The following is a 22,294-nucleotide window of genomic DNA, read 5'->3' on the forward strand; positions in this document are numbered from 1 at the left end:
CTTGGATTTTTCCCCGCCAATGTATTAGAGCTTCAAAAAATTAACAAAGCTTAACAAAATTATCAGCAATGCCAGACCAATACAACACAACATGGTACATGCCTCCTTCATTTAAAGACCTAGGAGTCTAGCACGAAACATTTTAGGGGAAGAAAATATGGGGGCATTTCCCTCTTGTCCTAAGGCTTTAGCTTGAGATTGCCGATGTGGACTCCTAGAGTAGGAATTAATTATTCATTGCTTTTCTCTCCTATTACAAGCTTTCTAGCTACTTTTGGATGAGAAAGGCGAGTGACCTCATTTAAGAGTTCTTGTGTGTATTTTGGCTTTGTCTGACTGGTTATTTTCTAACTGTCACTTAGATTCAGTGGCTACAACTGTTTTCTTTCTTTCGATCTCTTCTTTTTTCCCCTCTGACATATCCCCAGTTGCCTTGTTTTCCTTGGATTTATATTTTCAAATTGTCTACCTCATGGTGTGAATCACTCTGGTGTACATGGTGATGCAAAATTCAGAAGAGAATCTTAAACGATAAGGTTACTCACAGGAGTTTTAAATGTGACATGTTGTAGAGATGAGGGGACAAGGTTTATTTTAAGCATCATTAGTATTATTTTGATGCAGTCTTAGCACTGAACACATTATTCACACATCGCAAAGTTAATTATTATTTTTTTTAATGGACAAGTTATTTAATTAGGTTCTTTTCAAGAAGTTCAGAATACTACTTTGTGAGGATAAATTCCATTTGTTAGAGCAAACACAGAGCGGGGGTAGCCCTGGAGCTGAGAGACAGCTTTGATTCTTCGCAGATTTTGTGAGTCCACAGCTTTCTGATCAGCCTTGCGCTGCTCTTTGATCTCGTATTTCTCTCTCTGTGTCGAAGATCTCACTCTCCTGGTGTCTGGGCTTACGCAGCTTCTTCTTCTTGAAGTAAGTGTCAGTGAGATGTTCTGGGATTGTCACACCACTGATATCGATTTTGGTAGAGGTGGCAATGACAAATTTCTGGTGTGTTCTATGCAGACGAACTCGACTGAGGGATGGAGGCCCTGTCACAAGTAGCAAGCCACTGCCCAGCTGCTTCAGGAAAACCACCCTCTTGCCTCTGTGGCGCCCCGTGAGGATGATCAGAACGGTCCCAGGAGTGATGCTGGTGCACAGCTTCCTCACGTGCTTACTGAAGGGTTTCTTGCCGTGACTCAACAGTTTCCGAGGCACAACTTCAGTAGGGTAATACCCAGGCATTTTGCGAAGTTTGACCACTCGGGTACCACCATTCTTATTGCCACCAACTGGTTTTGTGACAGTAGCAAGAACCCGAACCTTCTTTTTCTTTTCGACCTTGGATTTAGATGCTGAATACTTTCTTTTCTACAGGGCCTTTCTGGAGTACATGGCTGATCGGGAATATCTGCCAATTCCTCTGACCAGGACAGGATTTCGGCTGCAGTGGGGCTTCCCCTTCTTAACTTTCTTCACCATTTTCACCTTTTTAGCCTTGTTGCCAGCATCAGCCTTCTTGGCTTCAGGTTTTTTCTCCTTAGTATCTGGCTTCTCAGCCTTTTCACCCGCCATCTTGCAAGATGGGAAAGAGCCGCAAAGTTAATTAGACAAAAACACCCAGTTGCACCCAGTTATGTGTTTAGGCCAGCATCTACTCCTGTGACATTATTTGCTGGTAATCATTAGAGGTCAGAGGTGAAAAAGACAGATAAGAGCACTTACTCCAGCTTTTTGTGCAAAACAGTTTGTGTAGCATTTTAAGAGAGAAGGAAAGATTTCAGGAGCTGTGAGGAGGGAGATTTATCAATAAGTGGAGGTAAGTGTTGCAACCCACATGTAGCAACTGAAGTTGAGCTTTTATGTGTCTTGGCTGTCAACAGCTTTTACTACTTCAGCATATCCTGATGACAGTAATTAAATTCCAGGGAGAACAGGAATGTGTAGGATCTTGCAGACATGTTTCTAGAATCACATCACCCTGGTTTGGAAAATGGGGATATCAGGTTTCTCAATTCCTCCCTCCAGTTGTGGAGTCTAGGGCAACCCTTGGGCTGTCTCAGTCCTTTGCTAAGCAAAGCCCAGATGACACAATAAAGCATCCTTTATCTTTCAAAAGCTCCTGCACCAGTGCTAAGAGAGGGCACAATACCCAGGGAAAAATTGTTGTTGTTGTTTAGCCGTTAAGTCGTATCTGACTCTTTTGTGACCTCATGTCCCACCAGGATACTCTGTCCATGGGATTCTCTGGGTAAGAATACTGGAGTGGGTTGCCATTGCCTTCTCCAGGGGATCTTCCCCACCCAGGGATCAAACCTGTGTCTTTTGCATTGGCAGCTGGATTCTTTACCACTGAGCCACCAGGGAAGCCCCAGGGAAAGACTGTTTTTTCTTTTGTGGTAAAAACACCAGAATTGTTTCCATATTGCTTTTTCATGCCTCCCTGGCTACTGTATTGGGTTGTCATGAATCTGTTCATGAATCTATCAGACATGAGTCTATCAGACAAGCCAGAAACACGAGACTCTGCATTGCTGGGAGGTCAAAAACCAAACTTCCTTCCACTAGTGGATCAGTTGAGGCCACCTGCTGCAGATACACATAAGGGACCATGACCTCTGCCTGCAAGTCCACAACTTCACTTGTGCTGATCTCCTGACAGACATGATTGCCTCCTCTTCCCTATCCTATCCTGACTTTACTGCCCAGTTCAGTCGCTCAGTTGTGTCCGACACTCTGTGACCTCATGGACTGCGGCATGCCAGGCTTCCCGGTCCATCACCAACTCCAAGAGCCTACTCAAATTCATGTCCATCGTGTTGGTGATGCCATCCATCCACCTCATCCTCTGTCGTCCCCTTCTCCTCCTGCCTTCAATCTTTCCCAGCATCAGGGTCTTTTCCAATAAGTCGGTTCTTCACATCAGGTGGCCAAAGTATTGGAGCTTCAGCTTCAGCATCAGAGCTTCCAAGGAATATTCCTTTGCTGCCCTCCTGCTTACATTTCAGGACAGACACCCTCTATTCCAAAAAGCTCCCAGAAACATGACTCCTCCACTTGTCCCTAATTTTGGACACATGACTGAAGTAAGGACTCTTAGCCCTGAGTGCTTATTTCCATCACAGCAGTGATCACAATTGTCACTGGCCCTTCCTTGGACTGTGAGCTTCCTGCGGGTGGAAGCCATACCCACAGAGCTGAGCAAGGCGTTGGGTACATAGCAGGTGCTCAATAAACCTCTGAGTAAATTAGGCATACACCCTTTTGAGGTATAACATACACACAGGAAAGTGCATACATTTGCAATGTACATCAGTGAATTTCTTCCTATGTGTACAGCGAGGTATAAATATATAAAATGACCCCCAGATGAACACTCTAGAACATTCTCCAGAGGCTCCCTGGAAACAACAGGCTTTAATAGCTCTGAGAATAAGCCCCATCCATCCTGTGAAAGAAGTTGGTTGCCAGTAGTAAACTCCAAGAGGATATAAGATGCTCTGATTCATCAAGGTAGAATACTCTGCAAAGGGAAGGAACATTTTATTCTAGAGAAAAGTGACAACGGGGATGAAGGAAGAGAACATTTAAAAAATGCAAATAGGGAAACGTGAACATAAACATTTACATTTCTTCCCTCCCCGGCCCCACCGCGCCCCCCCTCCCCAAATCACCCAGAAGCACCAGGGCCAGTGAGGTCAGGTCTGAGAGTTCTCAGAACTCCTGGTCACCCCCTCAAAGCACCTGACCCGTGTCCTGATGCCTGCTGTGATCACAGTGACTCTGGCCAAACCTGTGTAACACACCCAAGCTGTCCTGCTTCTCAGCAACACGCTCACCTGTGCCCTCCATAGACCAGCGTGCATTTTGGAACCAGATGACTTTGTCCAAGAGTCGGAGAGAAGAAGCCCCCTGCCCCAACGCGGTGGGCTGACGGTTCCTGATTTATAAAACCAGAGGGCCGCATGCTTCTGAATGGACCCAATATGTAGCCCCCCCAGCCGCCCCCCGCCTCCGGCCCTTTGTTTTTTCAATGCAGCCTTTTAAAATCATCACGTTGTTCTTAAGTCCTGAAGATCTCTGCTATGGGGGTGCAATCTGCCCCTGCAAGGGCACTCGGTGGGGTGGGGATGGGGGAGTCACTGGGGGCTGAAACGCGCTGCCAGGCTCAGGGGCGCCCCATTATGCCCTCTAAGGCTGCAGGATGGGCGATCGGAGGCCCTGGCCGGAGAAAATGAGGACGGCCAATTGCTTCCGCCGGTGGCCCGCAGACTCCCTTTTAGATAAGCCGGCGGGCGGCGGCTGGGAGGGGAAAGGGGAAATCACGCTCCGGCGGCCCCGCGCGAGGGCCCCCGCTCCCCCGGGGACGCCGCCCGGCCCCGCCCCGCCCCGCGCCAACCCGGCCGCACCCACTTCCCCCGGGAGGCGCCCCGCGGCGGCCGACGCTGACGTCACAAGGCACCCAGCCGCCGGCGCCCCGCGGTGCGCGCCCCGCGCGGGGACCCGCCGCCCTCTCAGCGCGATACCCAGGCGCGCGCACGCGCCCGAGCCCGTCCCCGCCCGCGCCGCCGAAGATGGCGAGCCCGGCGCCCCCGGAGCCCGCCGAGCAGGGATCCCCGACTCCCGCCGCCGCCCCGCAGGCGCCGCCGCCGCCGCCCCGGGCTCCCCCCGAGGAGCCGGAGGGGGCCGCGCCCCCCGAGGAAAGGGCGGCGGCGAGCGCGGGCCGGCAGGTGGAGGAGGCCGCGGGCGGGGTGGCAGCCGCGGTGACCTGGCTGCTGGGGGAGCCGGCTCTGTGGCTGGGCGGCCGCGCCGATGAGCTCCTGAGCTGGAAGAGGCCGCTGCGCAGCCTGCTCGCCTTCGTCGGGGCCAACCTGGTGTTTTGGTGAGAGCTCGGGATGGGTGGGGCGGGGGGCCCGGGGCGGGGGGTGCGGGCAGGTGACCTTGGGGCGCCCGGGAGCGGACGGAGGGCGCGCCCGGGGCCCGATATGGGGGGTTGGGGGGCGGTGCACGGCGGACCCTGCGGAGGAAGGTGTCGGTCCTGGCCCACTTTCGCGGCCACCCTACCCCGCACAGGTCGACACACAGTCCCAACTTTCCTCCAGACGCACCTCCCCCTGTAAGCAGCTGTCATCCTCCGCGGGGGTAGCCCAGCCTCGCGGGCGAGACGGTGGGCTGACCCTGCACGCACCTGGACCGGCAGGTGTGCTCCCCGAGCGCACCTGACCTTTGGCTTTCTGACACTCGCAGGTCGTGACCTGCTCGCCCAAAGCCCGGCGAACCACACGCACTTGAACCTGTGTCCATTCTTGCCCCCAGAGAGGGCTATCTGGACCAGCTTGGGCACACGCTCAACCCTGAGCCATCGCCATCAGCCAGCTGAGACACCGAGTGATTTGTTTTTCCATCCCACCCGGAGGGTTGGGTGTACTGTCTTTACTCTCCGAGGAGAAAACAGGAGGCAGACAGGTGGATTACGGACATCACCCCGCCCCCCAGGTGTGCCTAGTGTGGAAAACAGTCTTATTTTTAGCTGAAGAATAAAGAGACTACCCAGGAATGTTCTCTGAAAAGCCCCTGATCAACAGGTTTCTCTCTTCCAAAAGCGCCCTTCGCCCTAAAGATGCGGAAATGTCTGGCTCCTTTATGGAAGCCCCTGCCTGATCATCTGTTACCAGTCTAGTGGGGGTGGAGAAAAAGCTTCTTTGTTTGCACCTGTGTTCTCATAACAAGCATGACCGACACTGTGCAGAATAAGCAGAGCTTCAGTGACCCATACCTTGTCACAGGACATTTATTTCTTAACCTTAATAAAGTTGGGAAATAAATAAACGAACAAAACATACACAACCCGCCATTTCCTCAGGTAGCTCGTTTAACCATAATGTTTTTCTGCAGATCTGTGCCAGACTGATCTTGTCTTGAAACAGACTGTTTCTTAATAGAGCCCCTGAGTGTGAATTAACCTTACTTTGGGTCTCTTAGCTATCATTGTTTCTAGAGCTTATCGTGTATTTCTCTAACCTGTTATGAAGTTATAGTGAGCACTCAGAATCAGGAAGATATATGTATGATGCTGAATTGGGCAACAATAGTCATAGGGCTGTAACTCTCTCATTTTACCAATGAGGAACATGTTTTTCAAGTTCTTAATTTTAAACTTTATTTATTTAAAAAAATACCTAATAGCCTCAGAGTTCAAAAGTTTAAGGTACAAAAAGTTAAACAGTCTGTAAATGTCTTTCCCATGCCTCTCTCTGGCTACCCACTTTCCTACCAGAAGCAACCAGTGTTACCAGTTTTCTGTGTATCTTTGCAGATAGTACATTTTTCAACAAATGCAAAATATTCTCTGCAAATTGTGGACTACTGTCTGGGCTATTTTTTCTTCTTAGCACACTTTGGCGATCACTTTCTTGTGATCAGCTGAATCCCACTGTATGGATGTCACAGATTAACCTGGCTCCTACCGACGGAATAAGATTGTTTTCAAACTTTTGCTATGACAGCGTTATAGCTGAAGGTCTGAACATGCATTATTTTGCATGTAAGCAAGTATTGCTGTAGGAGGAAGTTCCAGAAGTGGAATTGTTGGGTTAGAGTGTGCCCTTGTAGTTTTGGTGGCTGTCATTGTATTATTATACTTCCTTGGAGTGTTACCAATTTATGCATGTGACTGCCTATTTCTTCTTATACCCTTGCCAACAGCATTTTATCAAACATTTTGATTTGTAAATCTGATAGGTAAAAGAGGCTATCCAGTATGGTTTTATGGTTTTTCATTTCTCTGAGCTTGAGCATCTTTAATTATGTTCAGGAACCATTATAATTATCTTTTCTACGCATTATCTGTTTACAGAAAACTTTTATCCATATTTTTAATTGAGTCATTGGGCTTTTCCTATTGAGTTGTTAGAACTCTTTTTATATTAAGAACTTTAGCCTAATTTCTGTAACATGAGTTGCAAACATTTTTTCCTGTGATGTATTCTTAATAACATCTATTGAAAATAATGATTTTTGCATTAAATAATTGAAAGGCATACTTAATTTTATTTGGGAATGATGTCTTCCATCCATATATTTTTTAATAAGTATGATAGCAAGGCAAACAATGGCCATATGTTTTCTGATTATCTGTTTTATTTCTCCTTTTTGGAGAATTTACAATCCCATGTGTATATTTTCATGGACAGAAAAATGACTGTCCTGCTTTTTAAATTTGAAGTACTTGTTAATTGGAATTTCTGACCCATTTATTAATTTCATTAAAATGTTGTCGTTTTCCCCATTGTTGCTCCTAGGTTGAAATATTCTTTCAAAGACTTTGTTTTCTCTAAATAGTGTACCTCTTATCAAGCTATCTTAAATTATGTGGCACTGACATTCTGTGTCCCAAGAACTCTAAAACTCTGTATTTTTATGCTTTAATGTTTTATTTATGATAGTGAAAATCGAATAAAACTTAAATGACAACACATAAGAGTGGTTTCATAAACTGAAGTACTGTGTCTAAAGAGTAGATCATGTAGTTAGCAAAGTATAATTAAGTATACGGCATAACATAAAGCTCTGTGTTTTTTTTTTTTTTTTAATAAAAAAATCAGTGTTAGAAGCATGAAGAACCCAAATTTGTCTGAAGGAATCATGATGATTTCACTGTCACTGATGTTATTTTTGTGAAAATTAACTTTTTAAATACATATTTTTGACTGTTTAGTACCTGGTACCAGCAGTAGCTCTCAGGATTTTGAGTTTGAGTTCAAAAGCTCTAACTTTTATTATCTGCCCATTTTTTGCAAGATTTTAGTGCTCTGTGTTAAAAGGACAAAAGCTGAGACAGGGGCATGACGGTGTGGGTATAACTGAAGGCTGAATGGCGTGAGTGTGGTTGAAGGGTCAGAGAAGGAATCATTCATTTTGATGCAGCTTTTTGTTGGGTGGGTGGCATCCTGGATGATGAGACTGTGGGGTCTTCTTAAGGAGACCATGCTGGAATCAGATTTTGATGGACAGGGATGATTTGGGTAGACCTAGTGCATGATGGACAACACTCCAATCCTAAGGAATTGTACTTAATGTCTTCACTAATATATTCAACTGATGCAGTGCCATGTGAGGTGGTGGAGAAAAGTAGGGGAGATGAGACTGGCTAGGTGTTTTGGAGACCCATCTGGGGGCAGTGGTTGCCTCGAGTGTCATACTTCATGTTTGGATCTGTCTTTTCTATAGGCAATGGAGACCCAAAAATGCCTTGTATAAGTGCCCAGGAATATTTTAGTGGGCAGGTAAATTGTGGTTTATTCGTTTATTCTTACCATAAAATTCTGTCTATAGAGCAATAAAAATAAACTAGAGCTATAGGCAACAACATAGATGAACTTTACAAATGCAATTTGGGGAAGAAAAGCACCTTTAATATGTACAGAATGATTCAGTTTTTTGAAAGTTTTAAGATGTCCAAACTGAACTGAAACCTGAACAGTATTGACTTAGGGATAGATAGATAAAAGACATTCTTATCTGTAAGATCAAGAGTAGAGGGAGAAGGTGTGATCACAGAAGGCACGTGGAAGGTTCTGGAGTGTAGGCCGTGTTCTGTTTTTTGACTTCGGTGGTGGTAGTTACCTGATGTTCAAGTTACAGCTATTTTAAAACTGTGGTTGTGTGTGCACATTCTTATCTTTGATGTATTTTTGAAAAATACTAAACTCCTAAATAATGCTTTAAACAATTATTATTTACTCAGAGCTCAGAGGAGTTTGGTAAAATGCAGACCATATAGTCCCTGTCTCAAGAAGCAGGGTTTCCACAACCTGAAATAGCCCAGTACTGGCAATGGTCCAGTAGTCACAGGGTTGGGTCTCTCTCACTTTACCAATGAGGGACATGTTTATAAATTCTTTTTCTTATCTTAAATTTTATGTGTTTAAAAATGGCTAATACAGCCTCATAGTTCAGAAGTTTAAAAGTATGAAATTAGATGTCTTTCCCACGCCTCTCCTTGACTGCCTGTTTCCTCCTAGAGGCAACCCATCAAATAGAATGAACCCAGTGAAACAGAAAATGCCCCATTTGCTTTTGTTTTTAAATAAATAACTTATTGCAGTATGCTGTCAATAAAAGCACACACATTCTAAGGGAACAGCCAAGTGTAAACACCTGTGGAATCAAAATGGCAATCAAGATCTAGAACATTCCACCTCTCTTAAAGATTACTTTGAGTTCCTTTCCCATCCACACCCACCCCAGGGATTGATCTGTTTTCTCTCACTGTAGATTAGATTTGTCTTCCCCTAAGTTTCATGTAAATTATACCTTATAATTTGATGTCTTTTGTGCCTGGCTTTGCTTACCCAGTGGAAAGCTTTGAGATTCATCCCTATTGTGTTTATCAGTGGCTTGTTTCTCATTTTTGCTGACTTGTCTGCCTCTTCGGGGACATCTGGAGGGCTCAGTGATAAAGAATACACCTGCCAATGTAGGAGACACAGGAGTCTCGGGTTTGATCTCTGGGTTGGGAAGAGCCCCTGGAGGAGGAAAGGGCAACCCGTTCCAGTATTCCTGCCTGAAAAATCCCGTGGACAGAGGAGCCTGGCGGGCTGCAGTCCATGGGGTCGCACAGAGTCGGACCGGACTGAGTGACTGAGCATAGGGCAGCGCTGCTGCTTCAGGGATGCACCGCAATGTGTTTATCCATTTGCCAGCTGATGTTCTTTTGGGTTCTTTTCACGGTTGGCTGTTGTGAGTGAAGCTATTGAAAAAATTCAGGCACAAATCTTTGCATGAAATGTCTGGATTTGGTGAAAGGAGTGACAAGCTCTTGCTGGGCTTTGTATGGCCATGCGGTGATTGCCTTGGATAGCAAGGGCTGGAGGAGAAGCTCCCTCTTCTTGTGCTCCTTGATGGTCATGATACTGAAATTGAGTCCTTCACAATGCCGCCTAGAAAGCTGCTCTGATGTGATTTAGTCTTGAACCCCGAAGAAGGCAATGGCACCCCACTCCAGTACTCTCGCCTGGAAAATCCCATGGACGGAGGAGCCTGGCAGGCTGCAGTCCGTGGGGTGGCTAAGAGTCGGACACGACTGAGCGACTTTACTTTCACTTTTCCTTTCATGCATTGGAGAAGGAAATGGCAACCCACTCCAGTGTTCCTGCCTGGAGAATCCCAGGAATGGGGAAGCCTGGTGGGCTGCTGTCTATGGGGTCGCACAGAGTCGGACACGACTGAAGTGACTTAGCAGCAGCAGCAGTCTTGAACCCGCAGTTGGAGACCATGCATGCAGAGAAGTCTGTGCTGAGCCTTTTTCCTCAGAGCATCTGACGCTGCATGATGACAGTACCCTCCACTTATACAATTAGTTCAATTGCAAGAAAGTGATTAGCCTGAGGTGATGACACAAGGGTGCGCCTGGCAGGAGACCTTGAGTTCTCTCACTTTTGCCATGTCTCAGACAGGGCACCTGTGCAGTCTGGAATGCCCAGGACCCACTGGGAGTCCTTGGAGGCCCATCCTGTAGAGTTAGTTTGGAAGGTTGCAGAATCCAACTCTTACTTGATGTCAAGAGCCCCCTCTATGCCATCACTGATGGGTTGGACCAGCTGGTGTCAGAGTAGAGCCCCTCAAAGAGCCAGTAGCCACCAGCATCATCAAGCATCTGGGGTGCTTGTAGAGATGAGGATCATGGGCTCCACCCCATTCCTTGAACCAGAATCCCTGGAGGTGGGGCCGGAACATCTGAGTTTTCTCCAGCTCCCCAGGTGACTCAAGTTTAAGAATCACTGCATTTGAGCATTCTCTGGGATCATGAACTCTTCTCCATAAGGCAGCATTTCCATTGCTGGACAACTCTTGACTAGCAACTATTTTTCTAATGCTGAGTTAAACTCACCCCTCTGTTACCTCTCCAGCTGCCCAAGATCCGGACTTCCTCCCCACAACAGTCCTTTGTCTGTTTCAAGATTTGTTCTGTTCTCCATTTCTCCTGAGTCTCTTTTCCCCAGGTGAGAAATCCTGGGCTCCTTCCACTCACCAGGCTCTTCTGAACATGCTTCAGTTTATCCTTCCTCCTCAAATGCAGCATTCTGAGATGATCTGAACAGTGTGGATTTTCCCCCATCCTCCTGGACAGCATCCTTCTGTTCACATGGCCTGAAATAGGCCGTGTTCTTTGTTCTACTTGATAGTAACTCCTCTGACAGCCACTACTATTAATGATTGCTGCTCTCCTCAAACTATGCCTGCATATATAACTGTAGAAGCAGGTAGAGTTTGTCAAACTACAAATACTAAAATGATTAAAGATGCTCACAGTTAGCACCTCATTTAAGTCTTACAGCAACCAGAGAGGCAGATATTGTTCCCTTTTTACACAAGAGGAAACAGGCCCATAGAAGTTAATTGAATTATTAAAGATGACTTTGTACTGTTCCATAGAAAATTTGCAGTGATGGAAATAGTCTAAATTTGTTCTGTCTTATAGGGTAGCAAATAGCCTGCTGTGGTTATTGAATTTACAGTGTGTGGCTAGTATGACTCAGGAACTGTATTTTTAAATTTTCTTGAATTTAAACTTCAATTTAAATAGCCACATGTGGTTAGTGGCTACCATTGTCAGTAGCACAGTCCTAACCTGGCTCATGGGCCTCGGTCATGAAGCCATGCACTTTCTTTTTGTTTTGGTTTTTTTAATTCTATCACTCTAAAGAATAATAGAAGACAGATATGGGAGCAAACTGGAGGAGGGCATGGCAACCCACTCCAGTATTCTCGTCTGGACAATGCTCATGGACAGAAGAGCCTGGCAGGCTACAGTCCGTGGGGTCACAAAGAGCTGGACATGACTGAGCGACTAAGCACAGCTCAGCACACATGGGAACCAACAATTAGGGCTTACATTTTACAAATATTACAGAATTTCACTTAATGGTTTCAGCATAGGTGAAAATAATTATGTTGGGAGAGGGTTGCTTCTACACTGAGAGGGATCTTTTTAAGCCTATTAGCAAGTCTGGTTCACACCCCCCACCTTATCTCAGCTCCACCTGGGCATGAGGAGCCATGGAACAGTGTCTGCTTCAGGCCCACATGGTGCTGGGCCCAGAGGGTATACCAGAAGTCTCCGGTCTGCACTTGGCTTACCCTCTGCTTTAGGAGATGTGGCTGGTTCAGTCAATTGGTTGAAACAATGTACCACACTTCTAAATTGCATGCCATGGTCTCTGGGGCGTTACAGTTTAGGAAGAGTGGATATCAGAAAGGTTTGAAATAGTTGATAAAAGCTTTGTACGATTTATTGCATGTATAGCCTAACTTCCCTGGTGGCTTATAGGTAAAAATCCTCCTGCCAGTGCAGGAGACACGGTTTCAATCGCTGGGTTGGGAAGATCCCCTGGAGAAGGAAATGGCAACCCACTAAAGAATTCTTGCCTGGGAAATCCTGTGGGCAGAGGACCCTGACAGGTAATAGTCCATGGGGTCACAAAAGAGTGAGACATGACAGTGACTAAACAACCAAAACAAAATAGGCCTGGAAGAGAAGATGTAACTGTAAAAGTAAGGTTAACAGGGGATTTTCTGTGTGGAACAGACCCAGGAATAAATGGGGGACAAGTGTTGGCTGTTGTCAGTCTGAGGAGACTCACCTGCCTCAGCCTGAGGATATATATCTGAGAAATTCTTATTCTCAGATACCTGGAACCATCGTGGGGTCTGAAATGCTGAGGTGCTCACAAAGGTTTAGTGAGCTGGGCTGAACTAGAGGATATTCCCCTATACTATACTTGTATATGTAACTATATAGGCAGGTATAGTTTGTCACACTACAACTGTATTAAAATGTTTAAAGATGTTCATGGTTAGCCTGGATACGGTGAGGATGGTTTAAGGAAGGTCTTGCAAAATAGAAAATCTTCAGGTCATTGAAAATCGTGGACAATTTGTATTCAGCAAATGTTTCTTGAGTGGTGGCTGCATTAACTTATTATTCTTAGACCCAGGGTACCTTTCATGAGTTTCTCTATAAGGCTGTTCTCTAGATCTTGGACTTTGAAGATCAGGAGCTGCTGGTGGGAGGTCCTAAGAAAGAGGGCTGTTTTAACCAGATTAATGTTTATTCTAGAAACCCATCAGGTTTTCTTCTCTAGTGTAATAACCACATCTAGTGTAATAACCTCATCTTCAGTGATTTCTCACAGTTTTATGGTTATGCTTATTTGGGTAATAACTTTATCACAGCTTCTTCCTGCTACTCTTTCTCTTCTTGTCCTGCTGTTCATGAATGTCTTTAAACTGCCTGATTAATCCAAACGAGTCCAGATAAATGTGTTGTATCATTATCCCTAGCTGCTGGGAATACAGTGATGACTAAGACATGTTCCGATCCCTGGTGAGAAGCGCAGATTAGTAAGCAAGTAATTCTAAGGTTATGCTGTGAGCACTAAATTATCACACATGGGCCAAGAGGAGCCAATAGGATTTCTTTAGGCTGCAAATGAGGGCATGGAGACTGGGGAGAAGAAGACAGGATGATCAGTATGTAAAAGTGGAAGAAAACTAGTATGTATTGAGTAGTTGTTATATGTTGGGTGCTCAGTTAATTCATGAATGCTTGAACAGTGTATACATAGTACTTGTAACTATTCATTTATACATGCTGTGCTTAGTCACTCAGTCATATCCAGCTCTTCGTGACTCCATGGACTGTGGCCCGCCAGGCTCCTCTGTATCCAGGCGAGGATACTGGAAGGGGTTGCCATGTCCTCCACCAGGGGATCTTCCCAACCCAGGGATCAAACCAAGATATCCCACATTGTAGGCAGATTCTTTCCCAGCTGAGCCATAATGGAAGCCCAATAGGAGAAGCCAGATGTTGGGTTCTGGGAGAAAATTAAAGCAGGGACAAGGAACAGGAAGGGACAAGGAGGTGCTGCCTTCCTGGAGGTGGTCAGTGCTGGCCTCACAGAGGAGCGACCATGAGCTGATGTCCAAAGAGCAAGTTAGGGAAGGATTCAAGAAGCTACCTCTGTGGTGAAATGCTCCTGACAGAGGGAATGGGGTGTGCAAAGGCCCTGAGATGAGTGAGCTTGGGGGGTTTGCAGAACAGATGGAGTCCAATATGACCGGGGCTGGGTGAGCAAGGAAGAGACACTGTTAGTTCTAGCTCAGAGCTTCATGCAGAGAGTGGACCAGATTCTGCTTGCTGGCTTTCCATCGCCCCTCCATGGATGAATTAGGAGAGGGAAAACCCAGAGCCAGAGGTGGGTCAGGACCCCTTTGGAAGGGAGCACGCGGTAGTGAGGAGAGGCAGTGGGTGGGGAAGACTCCGGAGGTAACATCGGGGGCGATGAATGATTTCTTAGGTGGGAGGAGGACCGGGGGAGTGATGCAGCCTCTCAGGGTAAGTGAGGAGTAGCTGGTATTAACTGTTCTGAGGGTCTCTGGGGGTTGCAGCAGGTTGGGGTGCTGGGGGAGGAGGGTGTTTTCCTGATGGGGAGTGGTGTGCTGCGCCCACGGGCCATCCAGTGAAATTATCCAAGTCAGATCTCATGGGGTTGCTATATGGGTGATGCCTAGGGGCAGGTTGGATTGAAGGACAGATTTGGGCGTGTTGGGAATACGGGTTTGAGTTGGTGATGTTTCCCAGGACCACCTGCTGCGTCAGACGGGAAGAGAGCCCGGGAGGGTGGAGGAAACCGACTGCAGGAAGGTGGTTTCGAAGGAGCATCTTAGGCAGGAGGTCACAGCATGGTGTCCCCAAGGGGCCAGCTCAGCTTGCAGCCGGGTTTGCTAGGATTCCAGCCAGCAAGCGCCCTTTCCTGGCTAGCATGAGAGCCTGGCTTTCCTAGTCACCCCAGACAGGGGGACCCTCCCTCGCTCCCAGCCCCTCCCTGCCTCCTCCAGCCCCAGCATCACGACTCAGTCTCTGCGGAGATGCCCTGCCCTGGTCCGCCTGGTCCCCTCTTTGTCTAGGTCCTCCGATCAGCTCCAGCCTTGGCCAGCGTTGAGTTCAGGCAGCACGGGAAATCCGTTCTCTTCCCAGCGCCTGCCCTTCATGCACATCAAGATCTCTTACTTTGAATGTCAGCGGTGGGATTTTAGCTCTTTCCATGTTCACTGCTTCCTTCCGTAGAGTTCTCACCACCTCCCCATGCCGTTCTCCAGCCCCCCCTGCTCCCCAGATGCCCGGTGGGTCCTGTGAAGGGCGCTGCCCCTTGTGAGGATGGAGGAAGGGAGAGGGAAGGGTGGAGATCGGGGAGACAGGGACAGCAGGGGCCCTGGGGGAGCCCACGGGGGCTGGACTTAAAGGACACCTCCTCCTCTGACTCCTGAGGACCAGGGCGAAAGGTGGGCGCACCTGGCGGGCAGGTAACCGGGGTCCCCTGCCAGTGGTGGGTAATTTCTCTTTGAAGGAAGAGGATGAGCTCCTGAGGTTGAGGAGGCTTAGGGAGGAGGAGACTGACTGTTGATTTCATGGGGAAGGATAGCAGGAAACCAAACTATTGGGTACAGTGTTGGGGGGAAGCTCGATTACATTTTCTTGGCTTTATGTATGTATGCTTGGCCATTTCTTCAGTGAATGCATTTTTATCAGGGTCATGTATTTTCATCTTTTTCCTCATAGACCAGTGATTTTTCAAGGTGCATGTTTCATCGAACAGCACCAAATTTAGTGCTGTGGTCACCTCTGTGCTCTGGGAGCTTAACAGGAAATATTTTAGGGGAAGTTTCCCATTTGCTGAAGAAGCGAGATCGCCTGTGTCTGATCTTTCCAGACACGTGTCACTACATACATGCTGACAGAAGCGTTCAGCGCGAGAATTTTCAAAGATTCTTTGTTCTCTGCCGATTTCATTTCATTTGGGCAGTAAGTGTTTTTGTCTTGGGCATGAAGGCAGCACTCCTGAAAGGAAAACAGGTGGAGCGAGGTGTGACCGCCTCCCGCTCCAAGTGGCATCTTCTTCTTGTTTAGTTGCTAAGTCGTGTCCCACTCTTTGCGACCCTGTGAACTGTAGCCCACCAGGCTCCTCTGTCCATGGGGATTCTCCAGGCGAGAACACTGGAGAGGGTTGCCATGCCCTTATCCGGGGTCTTTCCGACCCAGGGGTCAAACCTGCCTTTCTTATTTCTCCTGCATTGGCAGGTGGGTTCTTTACCGCTAGCGTCACCTGGGAAGCCTGAGGAATGCTATACAGGAAAATAAAAGACTCTTTTTCTTCTCTCCTCTCTCTCTTAATTAGATCAATGAATTCCACCAGATTTTTAATAAAATTAGAGTGATCTCTTGGTCACCTCTCCCCACTTCGAAGTCCTGTTTCTCAGGGAAGCTATTGTTAATTTTCTGCTTTTAGCTCTGTTTAGGCTTTTTTAGATAATATGCTTAAAATGCCAATTTCTTCCCCCCCCCCCGCATTTATTTTACATTTACATTAGTAAAATTTGGGGGGTATAATTGATGAATGTTTTATTAGTTTCAGGTGTACACTATAATGATTTGATATAAAGAGTCGGACATGACTGAGTGACTAATGCTTTCACTTTCTTGACTTTTGTTTATATATATTATGAAATGATCACTCCAGTAAATCCAGCACCCATCACCACACATGAGTGTGCGCTTAGTCGCTCAGTCGTGTCTGACTCTTTGCGACCCTGTGGACTGTAGCCCACAGGCTCCTCTGTCCATGGGATTTCCCAGGCAAGAATACTGGAGTGGGTTTCCAGTTCATTCTCCAGGGGATCTTCCCCACCCAGTGATCGAACCGGGGTCTCTGGCACCTCCTGCATTGGCAGTGGTAAAGGAGTCTTTACCACTGTGCCCCCAGGGAAGCCCTATCACCGCCCACAGGTACAAAATTTTTTACAATGCCATTTCTGGATTTAGCAATCCATTGACCTCATCCCTCTACTAAAATGAGGTCACCGTTTCAGGTTGTGTCTCAACATCAGCGTGGTTCATATGCGAGCTGGAGGAGGAAGCCGTGTTCATGGTCCCTTTCTGGTACAACTCTATTTTGCTCTTGTTTCTAGCATTTTTATTCTGTTAGATCTTTGTAACTCTCCAGCATTTCTAGAAAACTCCTGATAAAGGTCAAGCCTATCAGGCCCACACTTCAGTTCCTCTCTCTGTTTCCCTGGGAGCCCCCTCTCTTGGGGTCCTCTCCCCCAGGACATCTGCATCATCACTTCACCCCCACCTCCGGGGTGAGAGTCTCTGCTGCTGGCCCGCTGCTGAGAGCAGGGTCGGGACAGTCCGCTGAAATGGGGGAGCCCCCGTTTCTTCTCCTTGAGGTTATTGCTGATGGTTTCAGGTTTCCTTGTGTTCACGCTTTGCCTCTGTCTGTTTTCTCTGTTGCTGGACTCTTTCTTGGTGGACTGTTTGTCCTGAGAGAGCACACCCTCTACCTCGGGGAGAGGACAGAGGAAATGGCACATTTTGAGAGCTTGTGTGCGGAAATGTCTGTATCCCATCTGTCCAGCTGGCTGCTGGTTTGGCGTGGCGTAGAATTCGGAGCTTGGAGTCAACTTCCCTTAGAATTTTGAAGCACCACCCTCTCTCACTCGCTTCCAGGGTTGCTTTTCACAGATGGATACCTTTCCAGTACCCCATCTTGGTAGATTGCCTCTAGTTGGTCCACCTGATGGTTTATCATTTCCGGTATTTAGGTAAGGAGTTGGCCTGAGTGCTGTTACTATAGCTTGTGCTTTAGATCTCTGGGGCAAGCTCATTTCTCTTTGCCTGACTTACTTCTGGGACCTAAAGTCCGCTTGTCTTGTGAAGGCTGCATCTGACTTCGGTGGTCCATTCTCGAGGTGGATAGAGTTGAACATGGGCTTCTATGTACCTGTCAGGGCTGCTCACACAGAGATGAGCCTGAGTAGCCCCTGTTCCCTCACCCCACCGCCACCCCGCTGGTCCCACAAGCTTGGCTGTGTCATGCCCTGGGGGCGTCAGGCCTGGTACCTGACCTGGCTTTGCAGAAACTTACCATCCTAGGATAGGCTGGGCCTAACTGAACTAAAAGGCAGCGAGAATTCATACCTTGACCTCATTAGCACAGCACTCAAAACAGATGGTTCGATAGCATGACCGACTCAGTGGACATGAATCTGAGCAAATTCTGGGAGATGGTGAAGGACAGAGGAACCAGATGTGCGGCCGTCCATTGGGTTGCAAAGAATCGGACACAAGTTAGTGACTGAACGATGAAAACCACAGAACAAATAGTTTCCTTACTTGTCACAGATCCGAATGCTTGAGTCCAGAGTCACTGCTCACATTCTGGGTTTGGCGTGGAGCCGAATGCTACATAGGTGCCCACTTCTGCTTTTTCTGCTTCCATAAAGCCTCACGGGTGCTTCTGTGTGTGTGCGTTGCTGACCTGTGTAGTGCTGGATGAAATGGACATCTGGAGTCGCAGGTTTCAGCCCAAGAGTCATCGAGTAAATCTATTAAAATCAGCTAAGACCCTAAGTGCCCCAGTTTTCTAATGGTACTGACCTGCTTTCAGTATTTCAAACAACTGGGGAAGAGGCTTACTTCTACAGTCAAGTTGCAGCTGTTCTGACCTAGTAAACTATATTGTTCATTTTGTTACTAACTAAAACCTTTCAAAGGCAGGCAGCTGTATGATGAAATAAAAGGTAGGCAATCTTTGCTTCGGTTTAATCACCTCATTTTATAGGTGAAGAAACTGAGTCCCCAGACCTCACAGTGAGCTGGTGACAATGCAAACCCTCCTCCACTTTTTAAAAATATTTTTTTAAGTTGATATGTTGTATTTTCAGTTTTATTCAGTTCAATACATTTTTCGTTTTCTTCTTCCGTTTTTTTTTTTTTGGCCTTGTGGCATGGGGGATCAGACCCGTGCCCCCTTCAGTGGGAGCGTGGAGTCTTCACCACTGGACCACTGAAGGGGAGTCCAACTCAACCCCTTTTGAAAATTGCATGCTGCCAAGTATGGAAGCAGTGAGTGAGGAAACTTAGGAAGGTGGAATCATAAGGTTCCCAGGGTAGAATTGCCCTTCAGATTTTGTAGGCCTGTATAGAGACTTTGAGGAGTTGATCCGACCATGCATGTCTTTGGGGGGCCTTGAGTGTCTGTGGTAGGTATATTGACCGGTCTCCCCAAGATTTGCCAGGCCCCTCCAAAGCTCCTTGCTGTGAACTTCAGGCATTTCCTCCAGCTGTCACCCTCACTTCTTACCTACTGTCACAGGAGCCAGTTCGTAAAAGTCACTTTTGACAAAACGGGATTTTCTCCTCTCTCAGTTGTCAAGGTTTGCATTTGACTGAATCTACTGGAAATAAGAAGTCTACTGTCCAGGTGATGGAGAACCACCTTCTTTCAAGTGATGAGGTAACTCCATCCTCGGAGACCTTTCTGAGGGGGAATTTGTGTCACTTGAATATGCCTTTATTATTCAAGGAAATATTTTTATATGTTCTTGAACTATAAACGGATAACATTTGCTCCGACACCATCAAGACCTGTTAAACTCGACAACGTACTCAGTAACTTTGTTTTCAAACCCAGCTGAAGGACTTTTTTGTTGGTAATAAAATCTCTTGAAAAGAGCTACTGACTTCTTCCCCTCCAGCTCTCCTGTAGCTGGTGCACATAATAAAAAAAAAATTATGTGCACACTCAATATTTTAAAAAGTTCAAAATTTCAGGGGAAACAACAAATAAAAAAATTAAGGATTAAAACAATTCATTCGAACAGTGAGATTTAGGGACAGTGGCACACAAGATTGCAGCTGCTACTGATTTGCCCAACCCTAGTCCCCCCAGGGGAATTTCACTGGTAGGCCCGAGGTGGCCTTGTGGATCTCTTGCCTGGGGCTCTGTTGCTCATGAGTTGCATAAAATCCAAATCCATCTTTGTCAATGGAGGAAATGGCTCGTAAGCTGGAGGAAGGGATGGTAATGAAATTCCTCCTGCAGCTGAGTTCCTGTTGTTGAATGGATATGTCTTGGACTATTGACTGTACCTTGGAAATCTTACTTCATCTAAGTCATCTTTTTAGAATGAATATATATTTTCTTGTCATACCTGATGAATTTAACTTCCAAATACCTTTGGGATAAGTTCAAAACAACAGCTTGCATTGTTACATTCTGTAGGATATCTGAGAGTTATAGCGAGGGACTTTAACCAGTTTATTTTTATAGTTTATGAAAAATATGGTACATATGTGAAACTTCAAACCTTTTTCTTATAACTTACATACAAATATTTAAAGATATTTAACAATGATGTTTCCCTTTTTGCTCAAGTTCTAAGTTTCTTAGATTTTAAACTATAAGCTAGTGGAAATGGAAAATATGATCTTAGGTTGCTTTTTGCTTTTTTAATCCACTAGTAGGAGCAGACTCTAGTTTTCATTTATCAAAGTGGAAATCGATCATTTCCATTCAAAATTTTCAGTTTTAGTAATATCCTGAGTATTTTAGCTCTGATGTTGTCTCTGGAATCTCTGCTGTGTGTGGGTTTGCCTGGTGCAGAACGTGGATGTCTTAAGCCTTATGAGCCCCTGATTCACGCCACGCTTGCCGCATGCCTCTGGCATCCAAAAGGGTGGCTGTTAAGAGAAGAACCATTGCTGGGTATTGTCTTCAGAGTGTCAGACATGATCTTTGGCTTCTAGTCAGAGCTCCTGGATGTGTGGAAAGAAGCCCTGGTTTATACAGCTTTCACGTAAGCCTGACTGCTTAGACAGCGTGCCATCATTGGCCAGGGCACCATCCTTGGGGACCTGACCAGTCACATCATTGCAGCAGGGCTTTATTCAGCACCATGGCAAGTTCAGAGGGCCAGACTGACTTCCCATTAGAGAGATACACATTGACCTAGACCAAAGTCCCAGGGCCATCATGTTATCAGTTGCTTTTCAGAAGGTCTTCCAAAACTCTGCATGAATATCTGAGCTCCTTAGGCAGTTACTGTCCTTCCCCCTCCCCTCTGTTTTGGCAAGCTGTTACTGTTATGATAGTATGATCATGTGCTTTAGGGAGTTCATGATTCATGATAATGTTAATTACGTGCATAATTATTTAATTATGTTAATTGATTCATCCATTCAATAAACACGGAATGAGCCACAATGCCAAAAGGCATTATTGAGCACCCACTACCAGCCAGGTGGTGGCCTCGTCCAGGGGTGACATTGGTGAACTGGACAGAGTGGATCCTTCCCTCTTGGAGCTAATGTTTTGGTGTCAGCAAATGATAAACAAGCAAATAAATGTACAAGTAGGAATCAAGATGAGTCATGAAAGGAATAAACGCTTTTCTGGGAAAGCAGTAGGGTGACAAACATGATCATAGTCAGCCAAGGAGACTGGTTCTCCAGACTCTGTTGCTACTGAGCGTGACCATGGGGCAGTGTTTTGACCTAGTGCCTCTACCAAGCTTTTGAAAACGCCTTTTGCCAGAGAACTCCCATCATCCTTGATCAAAATAGCCAATCCCTTTTGAGAAAGCAGTTTTGACGTTCTGATGTAGCTGACTGCGTGGCTGGGGTCATTTTTAAAAGATGTATTGGGAGGGACGGGTACCTGTACCTGTTTTCTGGTGGGTGGAGAGAGCTACAGTGTGATCCAGCAATCTCACTCCTGGGCATGTGTCCAGAGAAAAGATAATTCGAGAAGATAGATGTGCCCCAGGGTTCACTGCAGCTCTGTACACAATAGCCAGGACATGGATGCCACCTAAATATCCATCAACAGAAGAATGGATAAAGAAGATGTGGTACCTAAATACAATAGAACATTGCTCAGATGTAAAAAGAATAAAATAATGCCGTTTGCAACAATGTGGATGGACCTAGAGATTCTTATACTGGATGAAGTAAGTCAGACAGATATTATGTGATACTGCTTATATGTGGAATATAAAAAAAGCCTACAAATTAAACCATCCCTGGGTTGGGAAGATCCCCTGGAGGAGGAAATGGCAATCCACTCTAGTATTCTTGCCTGGAGAATCCCATGGACAGAGGAGTCTGGTGGGCTACAGTCCATAGAATTGCAGAGAATCGAACATGACTGAAGCGACTTAGCATGCAAGCAGGAGCTTATCTATAAAACCCAAACAGAGTATAGATGTAGAAAATAAACTTAGGGTTACCGGGGGGTAAAGAGGAGAGGGATAAATTGGAAGATTGGCATTGGCACCTGTGTACTGCTGTATATCAAATAGATAACTAATGTGGACCTGTTGGGGCCCTATGGTATAGCACAGGGAACTCAATTCTCTGTGACCGCTTGAATGGGAGAAGAATCTAAAA

General features: G+C 46.3%; 1 protein-coding gene and 1 pseudogene across 2 annotated transcripts in view; one reads left to right on the forward strand and one right to left on the reverse strand.

The window, feature by feature from the left end:
* Positions 1-679: 679 nt before the first annotated feature.
* Positions 680-4,208, reverse strand: LOC122683560 (annotated as a pseudogene). The gene is made up of 2 exons (XR_006337778.1): positions 3,843-4,208; positions 680-1,578 (listed from the first exon to the last, which is right to left on the reverse strand). The product of XR_006337778.1 is annotated as a 60S ribosomal protein L6-like (transcript).
* A 354-nt stretch (positions 4,209-4,562) lies between these two features.
* RETREG1 (reticulophagy regulator 1) overlaps positions 4,563-22,294 on the forward strand; it is a 155,247-nt gene continuing 137,515 nt past the window's right edge. Inside the window, exon 1 of the mRNA XM_043887257.1 lies at positions 4,563-4,885. Coding sequence (XP_043743192.1) covers positions 4,578-4,885 — 308 coding nt within the window. The 5' untranslated portion in view covers positions 4,563-4,577. The remainder of the gene's footprint in view (positions 4,886-22,294) is intronic.

Source organism: Cervus elaphus, chromosome 25 (assembly GCF_910594005.1).
Source record: "Cervus elaphus chromosome 25, mCerEla1.1, whole genome shotgun sequence".
NCBI lineage: Eukaryota > Metazoa > Chordata > Mammalia > Artiodactyla > Cervidae > Cervus > Cervus elaphus.